We start from the raw sequence: 15,749 nt of genomic DNA, 5'->3' as shown, positions 1-15,749 counted from the left end.
CCGCTAACATCTGCCCTAAGACCAGACACTTTTAGATTACAAATAGCAAACTCATCAACCTGCTAAACAATGCTTGGAAAATCACGAAAGACCACTAATCTGGAATAAAGCGCTGGGCCGGAATAATAGATTGCTTTATCCCCTACTTAAAAAAAATAAAAAAAAATGTAAAAGGTAAATATTTATATAGAGGTTCTCTAGAAAAAATAATTGTTAAAGGGAACCTGTCAAGTGCAATAGGTACCCAGAACCATGAGCAGTTCTGTGCATATTAGTAATCCCTGCATCTAGTAACATAGATAAAGAGATCTTTGGAAAAAGTATTTTTAAAAATCTTTTATCTTATGCTAATGAGTGCGGGGACTAGTCACAATAGCGTTTCTCCCCTTAGTCAGCCCACATAGCATGCTAGCACACCCCTGTGGGCGTACTAACATGCTATTGAATACGCAGCACATACCTCACTGTTCATGTTGGCTGGCGAAGGATGGATGCGCGCTAGGCTTGATCCGGATTACCCGAGGCTCCCAATCATGCGCACTAAACTGATGCTCGGTGTAAACTTCCTGGCTTCAGTGAGGTACAGTGTGCAGGACCGGAAGTGCTGAGGACTCCGGATCCTGCCCAGTGCGCATCCATCCTCCACTGGCCGCCATGGACAGTGAGATATGTGCTGCATCGCTGCGTATTCATTAGCATGTAGTACGCACACAGGAGCATGCTAGCATGCTATGTGGACCAACTAGCTAAGGGGAGAAACACCATTGGGACTAGTCCCCGTGCTCATTAGTACATCATAAAAGATATTTAGAAATACTTTTTCTAAAGATCCCTTTATCTATGCTAGTGTATACATGGACGGTTAGGCAGAGAGTAGCAATATGCACCCAGGACTGCTCATGGTTCAGAGTGCATATTGCACCTGACAGGTTCCCTTTAAGGCATGTCTACATTATAGAAGGTTGAGAATAAAAGAACTAGACAGTAGCGGGGCTGAGCAACTAAGCAGAAATATATTCTGCTCAATAGTAACATTCAATATATAGGATGTTTTTAATTTAATATTGAGCAAAATTATGTACAGCCCACTATTTCTAAGACGTTACTATAGGGCTTATTGTAACAAATATCAGTACAGCAGCTAATCAAAACCATACAAGTTGTTTCTTTTTATAAAGCTTATGAAAAGCTCTATATCATACCGCTTCTTTATTCAGACCTTGTACCTAGATTAATCGCTCCTCACACACAGTATAAGGCCTAAGGCTACTTTCACACATCCGGTTTGAGTACTGCGGCTCAATTCGGCTGTGCAAGCTATGCAACGGATGCGGCGAAAACACTGCATCCTTTGCATAAGTTTTTACATGCGGCCCGTCCGTTTTTTTCCGGTTGCGGCATGCTACTGAGCATGCGCAGTGGAAGAAACCGCATGCAGCGGCCGGATGCGTTTTTTTCCGCATCGCGCCGCATCCGGCGTCCATAGGCATGCATTGAAAAATGCGCCGCAGCGGCCGGATGCGGCGCGATGCGTTTTTTTTTTTGCCGGAGCAAAAAACGTTGCAGGCAACGTTTCATCTGGCCGCGGCATCGGCTAAATCTGCCGCATGCGGCAAAAACCGGACCGAACGCAAGCCCCTGCGGCACAATACGGCACTAATGTAAGTCTATGCAAAAAAAAACGCAACCGGCGGCAAAAAAAACGGTTGCAGTTTTTCTGCAGAGCGCCGTATTGTGCCGCAGAGCAAATACCGGATGTGTGAAAGTAGCCTAAGACAAACGGCATGAAAATTGGAGAGAGTGGGATGCGATAAAACATCGCATTCCACTCGGACCAAAATTAGTCTGTGTTTCAGCACCCATGAGCGATTATTTTCTCAGCCCTAATAGAACAGAGAAAACAATTGCAGAATGCTGCGGGTGTAATGCAATCCTTGTTTCTCTCGCACCAATTCAAATCTATGGGGCGAGAGAAAAATTGCACCCACACTCACAGTACACCGGTGTACTGTGAGTGCAGAGCGAGAATGGCAATAGCCGGCTACAGAGGATAGAGGGAGATAAATCCCTCCCTTCCCTCCGCCGGCCCTCCCCCGCAGCTGTGGTCTGATAGCACAAATTGGACCTTAGTCGCAGTGACACTCAGTTCCCGCTGTGCTGCCAGCATGAGCCGAATGTCATGCGAGGATCGCAGTAGTCCCCCGTGTGGCCCCGACCTAATAGACAATGGCCCCTACACACAACAACATGACCCCCAACACATGCAGTATGATGGTGCCACAGCCACACAAATACAGCACGATGGTCCCACACATAGTATGATAATGATTTATAAAAATATGTAAAATAAAAGTAAATTAAAAAAAAAAAAAAAATGAATAAAAAAAAAATATACACCTACCTAAAAAAGTGCACAATTCTACAAAACTCGCATACCAATTTAGCCATCCTAGGTAATTGCATGGTTGTCAGGCATTAGTACTAGTGATAAGCGAGCACTAAAATGTTCGAGTGCTCTTTACTCGAATCGAGCAGGTAGGAAGCTCTGACAAACTGGACTCGAGTAACTACTATAATGGAAGTCAGGGATTGGGCAATCCGGCTCTGCGCCCACTTAAGGCCGCTTTACACGCTGCGATATCGTTACCGATATCGCTAGCATGCGTACCCGCCCACATCAGTTGTGCAACACTGGCAAATCGCTGCCCGTGGCGCACAACATCGCTCAGACCCGTCACACTACTTACCTGCCTAGCGACGTTGCTGTGACCGGCGAACCGTCTCCTTTCTAAGGGGGAGGTTCGTTCGGCATCACAGCGACGTCAGTCACTAAGTGGCTGCCCAATAGAAGCGGAGGGGCGGAGATGAGCGGGACGTAACATCCTGCCCACCTCCTTCCTTCCTCATTGCCAGCGGCCGCAGGTAAGGTGAGGTTCCTCGTTCCTGCGGTGTCACACATAGCGATGTGTGCTGCCGCAGGAATGACGAACTACATCGTACCTGCAGCAGCAACGATAATTGGGAAAAGGGGGCATGTCACCGATTTTGAACGTTTTTGCGACGATTCAAAATCGCTCATAGGTGTCACACGCAACGACATCGCTAAAACGGCCGGATGTGCATCACAAATTCCGTGACCCCAACGAGAGATCGCTTGAGCGATGTCGCAGCGTGTAAAGCGGCCTTATTATTATTATTTATTTATAGAGCACCACTGATTCCATGGTGCTGTACATGAGAAGGGGGTTACATACAGAATACATATACAAGTTACAATAGACCGACTAGTACAGAGGGAAGAGGGCCCTGCCCTTGCGGGCTTACATTCTATAGGATTTTGGGGAGGAGACAAGTGGTGGGGCAGCAGCTCCGCACGGTGGTGGGGCGGCAGCTCCGCACGGTGGTGGGGCGGCAGCTCCGCACGGTGGTGGGGCGGCAGCTCCGCACGGTGGTGGGGCGGCAGCTCCGCACGGTGGTGGGGCGGCAGCTCCGCACGGTGGTGGGGCGGCAGCTCCGCACGGTGGTGGGGCGGCAGCTCCGCACGGTGGTGGGGCGGCAGCTCCGCACGGTGGTGGTGGTGAAGCGGTAAGGTCATTGAAGGTTATAGGCATTTCTGAACAGATGAGTTTTCAAGTTCTGTTTGAAGTTTGCAAGGGTAGGGGATAGTCTGACGTGTTGAGGCAGCGAGTTCCAGAAGACTGGGGATGCTCGGGAGAAGTCTGAGTCGGTTGCGTGAGGAGCTAATGAGAGAGGAGGAGAGAAGGAGATCTTGGGAGGATCGGAGATTGCGTTTTGGGGAGTAGTGAGAAATTAGTTCAGATATATACGGAGGAGACAGATTATGGACGGCTTTGTAGGTCAGTCTTAGTTTGTATTGGATACGGTGAAAGATTGGGAGCCAATGGAGGGATTTGCAGAGAGGAGAAGCGGGGTGGTATTGAGGAGAGAGGTGGATCATTCGAGCAGCAGAATTAAGGATGGACTGGAGAGGGGCGAGCGTGTAAGCAGGGAGACCACAGAGGAGGATGTTGCAGTAGTCGAGGCGGGATATTATGAGGGCATGCACTAGCACTTTTGTAGATTGGGAATTGAGGAAAGGGCGGATTCTGGAAATATTTTTGAGTTGAAGATGGCAGGAGCTGGTGAGGGATTGGATGTGTGGTAAGGACAAGGCAGAGTCAAAGGTCACTCCGAGGCACCGAACTTTGTGTGCTGGGGAGAGCGTGAGGTTATTGATTGTAATAGATAGATCAGGTAGAGAGTGTAGGTGAGATGGAGGAAAGATGATCAGTTCAGTTTTGGCCACATTGAGCTTTCGGCAGCGAGAGGAAAAGGAAGATATAGCCGAAAGACACTCTGGGATTCTGGACGGCAGAGAAGTGACATCTGGACCAGAGAGGTAGATCTGAGTGTCATCGGCATATAGGTGGTACTGGAAGCCGTGGGACTTTATGAGTTGTCCCAGGCCAACTGTAAAGATGGAAAAGAGTAAGTGTCCCAGGACAGAGCCTTGAGGGACGCCAACAGAGAGATGGTGGGATGAAGAGGTTGTGTGGGAGTGGGAGACCCTAAAAGTGCGGTTGGAGAGGTATGAAGAGATCCAAGAGAGGGCGAGGTCTCTGACGCGAAGGGAAGAGAGGATCTGTAGTAGCAGGGAGTGGTCGACAGTGTCAAACGCTGAGGACAGGTCTAGAAGTAGGAGTATAGAGAAGTGGTTGTTAGCTTTGGCAGTAAGTAAGTCATTTGTGATTTTAGTCAGAGCAGGTTCAGTGGAATGATGTGGACGGAAGCCGGACTGTAGGTTGTCAAAGAGAGAGTTAAGGTACCGTCACACTAAGCGACGCTCCAGCGATCCCACCAGCAACCTGACCTGGCAGGGATCGCTGGAGCGTCGCTACACGGGTTGCTGGTGAGCTGTCAAACAGGCAGATCTCACCAGCAACCAGTGACCAGCCCCCAGCCAGCAGCGACACGTGGAAGCGATGCTGCGCTTGGTTACTAAGGTAAATATCGAGTAACCAACCTAATATCTACCTTGGTTACCAGTGCACACCGCTTAGCGCTGGCTCCTGGCACTCCTAGCCAGAGTACACATCGGGTTAATTACCCGATGTGTAGTCTGGCTATGTGTGCAGGGAGCTGGCACTGACAGCGTGAGAGCGGCGCACGCTGGTAAGGAAGGTAAATATCGGGTAACCAAGGAAAGGGCTTCTTGGTTACCCGATATTTACATTGGTTACCAGCGTCCGCAGAAGCCGGCTCCCTGCTAATTGCATATTCAGTTGTTGCTTTCTCGCTGTCACACACAGCGATGTGAGCTTCACAGCAGGACAGCAACAACTAAAAAATGGTCCAGGACATTCAGCAACAACCAACGACCTCACAGCAGGGGCCAGGTTGTTGCTGGATATCACACACAGCAACATCGCTAGCAACATCGCTGCTACGTCACAAAAGTCGTGCCTCAGCAGCGATGTTGCTTAGTGAGACGTGGTCTTTAGATGAGAGGTGGGAGGAAAGTTCAGCATGGACACGGCCTTTAGGCTATGTTCACACAGTGAAACTTAAGATGCAACGTTTTTGGCCTCAAAAAATGAATAAAAAAAAAACGCATGCGTTTTTGCTGCATTTTACCCAATGTGTTTTTTAAGTGAAATCTATTGACTCGAAGGGCTCAAACGAAAACGCTGGAAAAACAAAAAGAATTGACATGCTGCATCTTCAACAAACGCAGCCAAGATGCAGACAAAAAAAGGTGCACAGTGTGGACAGCAAAATAGAAATCTCAGATTTTGCTGAGAGAAGGAAATGCATGCATTTTGGTGTATCTCTGTGACCTCAAAAACGCACTAAAAGATGCACTGTGTGAACATAGCCATACAGCCAGCCATAAACAAGTATTTCCAAAGGGAGGGTGGGCTGTTTTAATCAGTATAACTAACAGGTCCATTATAGCCATAAATTTACTTTAAGGCCCTGTGCGCACTTACCGTTTTTTCCCGCGGATTTCCTGCAGTTTTCCTGCAATGTTATGTTCATAACATCTCTGCAGTGAATCACCAGCAAAACCTATGGGAAAAAAAAATGCTGTGCACACTATGCAGAATTTGACAGCTGCATGTTTCTCTGCGGGATTCCCGCAGCAAAAACAATTGCATGTCACTTCTTTTCCGCACGTCGCTGCGGCATTTCACTCCATTGACTGCAATGTAATCGTGAAATCCTGCAGGGAATAACACAGGCTGCAAATTCTGTGCGGTTCATTGCGTTTTCCTGTGTTATCCCCTCCGGTATTTTGCGGTTTACCTGCGGTAATGTACATCGCTGCCTGCGGTTTGCAGGGAAGTGATGTCATTATGACAAGAAGAGGAAGCGGAGCAGAGAGTAAACAGACACACACAGACATCACAGTCAGAGACACAGACACATAGAACACACATAGAAAGCAAACAGAAATATAGAAAAAAAAAAAAAAAAACACGTGGGCTCCGCTGTATTTTTACCTTCCAGCCGAGGTAAGCACACAGCGGCGGCCAGTTATTCTCAGGCTGGGGAGGGCAAGGGGCAGGGTTAATGTCCCCCGCCTCCCTCCCACCTCCCGCAGCCGAGAATATCAGCCGCAGCTGCCCCGGGACCGTCGCATGCATTATGCGGCAGTACCGGAGTGTCCCCAGCTCTTCTCGATGCCGTGATGCGATGGCGATCCAGGTAATAAGGAGTTAATGGCGGCGGATGGCCGCCACCAAGTCCAGGTTTGATCATGGCAGCGTCTATGTGACAGCTGACATGATCAACCCGTAAGTAAAGTGAAAAAACACACACCGAAAAATCCTTTATTTTAAATAAAACACAAAAAAGCTCCTGGTTCACCAGTTTATTAACCCCCCTGAAACACACCGCTCCGGCGTAATCCACACAGCTCCGGCGTAATCCACGTCCTCCGATACTTGCATCCAGCCACGACTGACACAGACACAGCGCTGAATGCAGCCTCACAGCGAGACAGCAGAGGTAACCACAGGGCATTTCCCACGGCCGGTAATGTGAACTCACTACTGACCGTGAGAAATGCAGCGTGTACTCACAGGGACTCTGTCTATCTATCCCTCTATATAACTATCTCTCTCTCTCTCTATCTATTTTTCTATTTATCTATCTGTACGGTATCTAAACAAATTTTTTTTTTTCAATGTGTTTTATTGCATTGAATGCATTAAAGCACATGTACCAACCCGCATGCGGCAAAACCGCGGCAATACCACGAACAATACCGCGGTCAAACCGTGGCAAACCGCATGCGGTTTTCGGGTGCGGTTTGCCGCGGTTATTTACCGCGGGTGCGGTAATCTTTCAGTGCTTGCGGAATTTTCTTGAGAAAATTCCATTTTCCAGTGCGCAAAAAGCCTAATAGGTTAAATCCTGATGACAGGTTCTTTTTAAATTAAATATTCTTGAAATCTGTTATTTGGGTTTTTTGTTACCTTTTTTCCCCCCTGATCTTTTGTTGTGATATTTTCTTTACATAATTTATCATCAAAAGATCATAAAAATTTCTAGGGAAGTTTATTGTGCATTTGTTTCCACTGTAATACAGCATCCAGAAACACTCCAGTTACAGGAGGAATCTCACAACTGTGAGATAAGTCACTGACAGCTGATCTGTGTCTACCCGGCCGCTCTGCTATGGTGGGAAGACACCCGGCGAGCATGTGATTGACAGGTCCAATACATACATAGTACTGATTGAGAACTTGTATTGGGAAGAGTGACCCGAGACTCACAGACAATCAATGCATGGTGCAATTTTCCCTCATTCTGATTAGGGCTGAGGAAAAACTTGCAGATATGAGCTGATAGATTAACAATGGTCAGAGTGCAATGCAAGATTCTCTCACATTGCACTCGTGAGAGATATACACTAGTGTGACTCCAGCCTAATAAGTAGACATTAAAAAAGAAGACAGGAGTGATAATCTACTGCTCCTGTCCTCTCTGCAGGGTACTAGGCTAGTTGTATGCTGTAAATTTACAATAGTGTGGAATTAAAGGGATCCTGTCACCAGATTTGTCCCCTATAAACTGCAGCCACCACAAGTGAGCTCTTATATACAATATTCTAGAAAGCTGTATATAAGAGCCCAGGCCACTTTATAGAATGTAAAAAACACCTTTCTTATACTCACCTAGGGGACGGTCTGGTCCGATGAGTGTCACTGCTCTTGGTCCAGCGCCTCATCCATCTTGTGCAGTCGCAGTCCTCTTGCCCAGCCCCGAGTGCATGGCGCGTCCTGCATCATCCACACAGAGGCCTCCATGCGCAATTTGATCTGCCCGACTGAGCGCAAAGTACTGCAACGCGCAGGCTCGAGAAAAGGTCAAAAAACCGCCAGCGCATGTGCACTAAGGAACTTTGATCTGTCTTCAGCCGGGCAGATCAAAGTGGGCATGAACGCAATCAGGACCTGTGTGTGGAGGACGCAGGACTCTGAGAAGGAGAACAGCGATCACACAAGATGGAGGAGGCGCCGGACCGATACCAGCGACACCCATTGGACCGGACCACCTCCCTATGTGAGTATAATAAAAGGTCTTTTTTACATTCTATGGAGCAGGCTGGGCATTTGTATACAGTATTCTAGAATGCTGTATATAAGGAGATCACTGAAGGTGACCGCAGCTCACAAGGGAAAAACCTCATGACAGGTTCCCTTTAAATGCCAAGACCAAGCGCTAAAATTTGGTCATTATCAGATTAAATATTGTCTTGATTACAAATATTCTATTGTTTTACATTTACAGCCTTTACACAAACATATGTATGTGTTTGGTTATCTGTACCATACCTTTTGCTTACCTACCAAGTGCATGTTACCCCCAAAAAAAAAGGAGCGACGTGAGGGGCTGGCAACAATACATATGCATCTGTACAGTAGTTTGTGCCAGATGCTCTCCCCATGACAAATGATAGGGAGAAAAAACAATATTGCGTGCAGAATCCAACTGACTTGTATATGGCATGAGGTTTTCATAATATATACATTCATTGAATGCTGTAACAGCCGATGTATGATAGATGCCACACAGTGGTGTCCATGATGTATACTGTATGCTACTATTAATGGAGACGTCATTACATACAAACGGATAGTATGTCACTACCGCAATGTAATGTACAGCTCAGCTTTCCTGAAGATGAAAAAAGTAAACAAAAAAAACAAGATGTGGCCACACAAAATGGAAATTCGTGAAAGCTGAAACAATGCTGTGGATGCCCATGTATGAAGAATAGTCACCGCATGAAGGGCCACATGGACAGACACTACTTGTAAGCGGGAACGTTCACACTAGTGTACCCCAGAAGTAACCAGCCCACTGCTCACATATACTGTATGTATTTATGAATACAAACATCATGTGCTGTGTCCCTCTCTCATAAATACACAGTGGAAGTGAGAACACAGCACAGTGTGGGGAAACTGGAGCAGGGACACTGCTCATAAACACGGAAACAAAAGCAGGAAATAGTATCTCCGCCACACACAGGACAGCTGATATGTGTGTATATGCGTATCTCTCTTATATATATATATATATATATATATATATATATATATATATATATACATATACATATACGCGCACACACAGGACAGCTAATGTGTGTATATGCGTATCTCTCTCATATATATATATATATATACACATACGCGCACACACAGGACAGCTAATGTGTGTATATGCGTATCTCTTTCTCTCATATATCACATATACACACACACACACAAGAGCTGATATATGTGTGTGTATGTATATGGCCATTTCTATCATCTAAATATACACACACATGTTATACATACACACATGTATAATATAATGCTCTCCTGTGTGCACGTAAATAAGAGCTATATATATATATATATATATATACACATACACACATATATATCATATATATGTACACACAAGAGCTGACATGCGTATCTCCATTTTATATATATATAATACACGTATATGTGTATGTACATGTATGGATGATAGAGAGCTATACACACAGGCTCGTGTGTGTGTGTGATGCATATCGCTGATTGTGTATATACTATACATATACCCCCACACACGCAGACATATATTAGATAGAGCACATGATACTCCCCACAGCCTGTGCTCTCCGCGCTGAGCTGGCAGACATGACTGTATTCCCGGGCTCAGTGTCAGCACTAGGCCTCACCTTCTGCCTCGTTGGATGACACGAAGGTGAAGTCCCCGGGGCTGCTGTTCTGGGGGTGCAGGGAAGGGCCCGGCGGCTGCATCCTTCTGCTGCTGGGGTTGATGTTGGTGACGACAGTGACGTTTCAGGCCAGCTCCACAGGCTCTACGTGGGGAGGAGAACGTCGTGACGTCACGCACATACCAGGACACTCGCGCACGCCCGGCCCTCTGCGGCTACGTCACCGCCACACAGACAAGCAGTGCGGGGCAGGCAGAGCCAGTGACAGCGCAGGCCTCTGCCGTCTGCACGCCCCGGCCACACAGCCACGCAGCGGCTCTGACCATCCGGCTAACTTCCGGTGTTTACCTTTTCAGTTCTGTTTGTGTCGCTTCCCAGACTGTTAATAAAGCTTCTATTGTATTTAAAAAAGAAAGAAGAGACCGGAAGAGATTGGCGCAGGAGGCGCAGGATCCCGGCTCTGATCAGCGTCATCATTGCAGGATGTTTTGTGGAATCTAATTTTAACTATTACATTAACCCCTAGTTTGCCCTGATGAACCCCAGGATGTGTTTATTCCTCTCATCATTGTCCCCGGCCTCCTCTCTATCTTGCCACAGAACATGCTGCTTGGGAATTGTCTGTTGAGGGTTGTAGATATTTGGAAGTTTACACCACTATTTATTGTGTATGTCTTTTTTTATAATGATACATTAGTTGATAAGTGTAAAAATATTATTTTATTCAGTAAAAATGAGGTGACTGCGTCCTAGGGTCCGCTTCGCTACCATCCGCCACCTGCGGATTCTAAAGTCTAGAGCCGAGTTCACACTGTGTAAAATGTTGGATTTTTTTGTGCAGAAAATACTTTTAACTGATCAAATTGGATGTGATTTCATGAAGACGCCGCCATTCATGCCTCTAAACACGTAGCTGAACTGTACAATTTTTAGGTGCGGTTTTCTGTATGGAGAGCTTGAAAACATCCAGGTGTGTTTTAACTGCAGAATTAAAGTTTTTCTGCATTAAAAAAAAGCATTGTAATAATAATGCTTCAGCTCCACCAAAAACACACAAAAGAAGGAAAATGCAATAATCGGAGGAGATTGGTATTGTACATGTTAGTGCTGATGCAGGTAAAAGGCAACAGTTACATAGTGTGAATATGGAAAACCATTTGGTGAGTTTTATCCCTCAGTATTTGTAATATAAAATCAGGACTGAAACAATCAGAGGAAAGTATAGTAGAAACATGGGCACTACGGTTAAATACCTCACCAAATACACGATACTCAACGTTTCTACTTGGCCTTAGGCCTCTTTCACACGTCCGTGTCTCCGGTATGTGTTTGGTCCTTTTCCTCACGTACCGGAGACACGGGCACACATAAACCCATTAAAATCAATGGGTCTGCGCTCACGTGCGTGTTCTGCCATGGACCGTATGTACGTGTGGAGCATACGTGTGTCCGTGTGCTCCACACGTCAACATATCCGTTTTCTCCGGCATTACGGGTGTCACACAGAATGCAAACGGACCACACGGAGGTGTTCCGTGTGACACGTGCCGGAGAAAACACGTGTTTGAGAAAATTTTAAAAAAAACTTTACTCACCTTCTCTAGCCCTGCTGTCTCTGCCGCTGCTGTTAATTGCTTCCGACCACCGCTCATTGAATATTCACTTCACTGCGGCCGGACGCAGCATCAGCGGGGAGGCGGCAGGACCAAAGATCAGCACCACGGACAGCGACGCCAGGGACAAGTGAGCAGAAAGTTCCCATTCTCCGTGTGTATCACACCGGAACGAAGACATTGCTCCTGGCCGGCTAATTGAAAGAAGAGCTGCAGATGCCACAGTTCTCAGGTCTCCCGTCCAGTGCCCACAGATCACTAACGTGGCCAATGGACTGGGTTGTATTAACTGATTTGCTCCAACCATGTAATTTTTTATCTTTTAAAAATGGAAATAAAGAGAGTGAAAGGACTTAACCCGGTGGGCTTCGCTGCCCCCAGACTAGTCCTGTCATGGGTCCTCTAATCACACAATCTTCAGGGTGATTGATGTCCTCCATACAGTCAGGAAAGACATACAGCAGATTTCAGCCATCTTAGCATAACCATTACCATAATATGGATAGTGTGGAGGATGTGGGCATGAGTAGGCCCTGTGCGCACGGTGCAGTTTGTTGCCCAAATCTGCATGTCTATCCTTATCCCAGCAAAGTCTATGGAAAATCAGAAATGCTGTGTGCACATTGCTTCTTTATACCTTGCGGTTTTTGGTGCATAAAAAAGAAGCAGCACATCAATTGTTGGTGCATTTTTTTCCTGCATTTTTTAGTCCTTCCAGTCATTGAAGTCATTAAAAAATGCACCAAAAAAGCATGCGTTTTTAATGTGTTTTTTGGTGCAAACATTTTTTGCAGTGTACGCATATACCCTTAGAGGACCCCAGATAAGCTGGGATGATTTAAAGGGAAACAATCACCAGGATTTTCGTATATAATCTATAGCCAGTGCTGTACTGGCACTGTCAGGCTGATGATTCTATACAGACCTTTAGTGGTCAGCTCATATGTTTAGCTTTTGAAATGCAAGAAAATAAAGTTTATAAAATCATCAGCTGCTTGAGTGACAGCAGCTGAGGATCAGATAATATCTGGGGGGGTATGCATAGTTATCCCCTTCCCCTGTTAGAATTAGCATAAGTATTATACCATCGATTTACTTTTACTTGCAGGACCTGTGGTGAGGTCATATCCATGTGACCAGGTGGTATCAGCTTTGTTGGTTGAGGCCCCAACCCTTCTTGTCACATGGGTATGACCTCAGCACAGGTCAGGTTATTTGCGGTCACAGGTGGGAACTTCCAGCTGTGACCGCAAATCACCTGAGTGACGTCACTGCTGATCCCGGCTTAGTCTCTGTCTGCAGTCACAGAAAGCTGTCAGGCTCTATAGCTTCGCGCTGTGACTCAGATGTAGCAGAGCCAGGGACGTCGTGTGTATTACATAAGACCTGCAGGGGTGTTTTGGGGGTTAATAAAGTAGGTGAAAGACGGTGCTTTTTTGTAATTTATTACAAATAAAAGAAATTTTCAGTTTATTTACTTTTACTTACAGATTAGTAAGGGGGGCCTCATAGATGCCTGCCATTACTAATCTAGGGCTTAGTGGCTACTGTGGGCTGTCATTAACCCCCTCATTACCCTGATTGCCACCGCACCAGGGCAATCGTGAAGAGCCGGGTAAAGCATCTGAATATACCAACCCCCAGCTATCGGGCTTAATCTTGGCTGGGTATCAAAATTGGGGGAAACCACACATCATTTTTTAAAATTATTTATTTCAATAAATTAAGCCGCATGTGGTTCTTATTATTTTGATACACAGCCAAGATAAGCACATGGCTGGGGGCTTCAGCCTGTAGCCATATACGTTATCTGTGCTAGGTTTCATAATATGGGGGACCCTATACCAAATATTTTATTTATTTTTATACCATGATACTGACATGCAGACAGCGCCTGTGATTGTAGACGCTGTCACACAGACTAGGGGCGCATCTGACTGCAGCCAATCACAGATGGCAGGCCGGCCAGTGGGCGGAGAAAGCACTGCATATGGATGAGCAGCCTAGAAAGTGAAGCAGATGCAGCGGGAGCAATCTACAGTCGTGAAGGAGCCTCGGTAATAATGAGGCCATTGCTTCATTCTTATTTTCTTTATTTTTCTTAATTCCTCGCTTGTCGGATCAAACACCCGGAATCCCATGCCCAGCACCCGGGTACCTTTGAAACCGCGCGGATACGGATTTTTACGGTCTGGGTCTGCCCATCACTAGCCTGGTCATATACTAAGGAAAATAAGTATTTGATACTGATTTTGCAAGTTTTCCCACCTACAAAGAATAGAGAGGTCTGTATTTTTTATTGTGAGTACTTCAACTGTGACAAACAATTAAAAAAAAAAACAAACTACTGAAAATTACATATAATTGCATTATATAGCATGAAAAAAGTATTTCATCACCTACCAATCAGCAAGAATTCTGGCTCTCACAGACCAGTTATTTGTTTCTTTAAGAAGCCCTTTTACTCTGCACTCCTTACCTGTATTAATTGCATCTGTTTGAATCTGTTACCTGTATAAAAGACACCTGTCCACACAATCAATCACACTCCAACCTGTCCACCATGACCAAAACCAAAGAGCTGTCTAAGGACTCCAGGGACAACATTGTAGACCTGCACAAGCTGGGATGGGCTACAGGACAATAGGCAAGCAGCTTGGTGAGAAGGTAATAACTGTTGGCACAATTATTAGAAAATGGAAGAAACACAAGATGACTTTAGGCCCTCCCCCATCGCTCATTTCCATAGCTGTGGACGCCGCCCAGTGATCCAGAGGTCCCCGCGCATGCCCAGTGCCTATCTCTTGTGAATAAGCACTGTGCCCAGTGTCACCACTGGTGACGTGTTGTGCTGGCTTTAGGTTATGGGCGTCGCTGTGATTTTCCTCAGCAAGTAACCGCCCATAATCGCGTGATCGCGCTTTCCCCTCTGTCTCCACTGTTCTGCGCAAGCGCGGGCCTGCTGACCCCACGAGAGATAGGCACTGGGCATGCGCGGGGACCTCTGGATCACTGGGTGGCGTCCACAGCTATGGAAATGAGCGATGGGGGAGGGTCTAAAGCGGCAGGAGGCAGAATAACGGACACCAGGCACCCCGCCCCCGTGTACCATTTACAGTTTTTCCTTTCAAAAAGGTACCACTTTATAAAGTATTTCTTTTGGTCTAAAAGGGGGCACAATAATAACAGGAACCTTGCTGGAATGCAGCCCAGGAGCTGCAGAGGGGGAATCTTTTATGTTTAGTGCTAATTTTCTGCTGACAGGTTCTCTTTAGACCCGCAACACACATCCGTTTAATTTGTACGTGTGCGGTACGTATTTGCATGTACCGGAGACACGTACACACGGAGACCCATGTTATTCAATGGTAGATGGCACACACACGTAAAATCACACGGAACGTGTGACCGTGTGGTAAGTACGTGTGTGCGCTTTTCTACACGGATGACATGTCCGTTTTTGGCCGGCAGCACGCAGGCACGGACCCGCTTTAGTCTATGGGTCCGTGCCTGCACGTACCGCACATGGAGTATGTCCGTGTTCAGCATGTTTCGTGCGTGTGCATTTTTACACTAGCGATCTTATTTTTTGTTTTTTTTAAATTAAATTCAGTATACTTACCTTTTTCCTGCTGTTCTCAGTCATACTTACATTGGCGCTCGTTTTTTTTCTGCTCCCGGCTCATACCGCTCCACGATCACCAGCGCGGCGAGGAACAGCTGTGTAGAGAATACTCGGCAACAATTACTTTGAAAATGCCGGCCACTCATTAATCAATCTCGTATTCCCTGCTTTCCCCACCCACAGACGCCTGTGATTGGTTGCAGTCAGACACGCCCCCCACGCTGAGTGACAGCTGTCTCACTGCACTCAATCACAGCAGCCGTAGGGCGTGTCTATACTGTGC

General features: G+C 46.4%; 1 protein-coding gene across 1 annotated transcript in view; it reads right to left on the bottom strand.

Moving 5' to 3' along the window:
• Positions 1–10,472, bottom strand: part of YIPF4 (Yip1 domain family member 4) — a 47,918-nt gene extending 37,446 nt beyond the window's left edge. The window contains exon 1 of the mRNA XM_075338150.1: positions 10,229–10,472. Coding sequence (XP_075194265.1) covers positions 10,229–10,310 — 82 coding nt within the window. The 5' untranslated portion in view covers positions 10,311–10,472. The remainder of the gene's footprint in view (positions 1–10,228) is intronic.
• Between the last annotated feature and the right edge of the window lie 5,277 nt (positions 10,473–15,749).

The sequence above is a fragment of the Anomaloglossus baeobatrachus genome, chromosome 3 (genome assembly GCF_048569485.1).
Source record: "Anomaloglossus baeobatrachus isolate aAnoBae1 chromosome 3, aAnoBae1.hap1, whole genome shotgun sequence".
NCBI classification, from domain to species: Eukaryota; Metazoa; Chordata; class Amphibia; order Anura; family Aromobatidae; genus Anomaloglossus; species Anomaloglossus baeobatrachus.
This window is presented reverse-complemented; position numbering and strand designations above follow the sequence as displayed.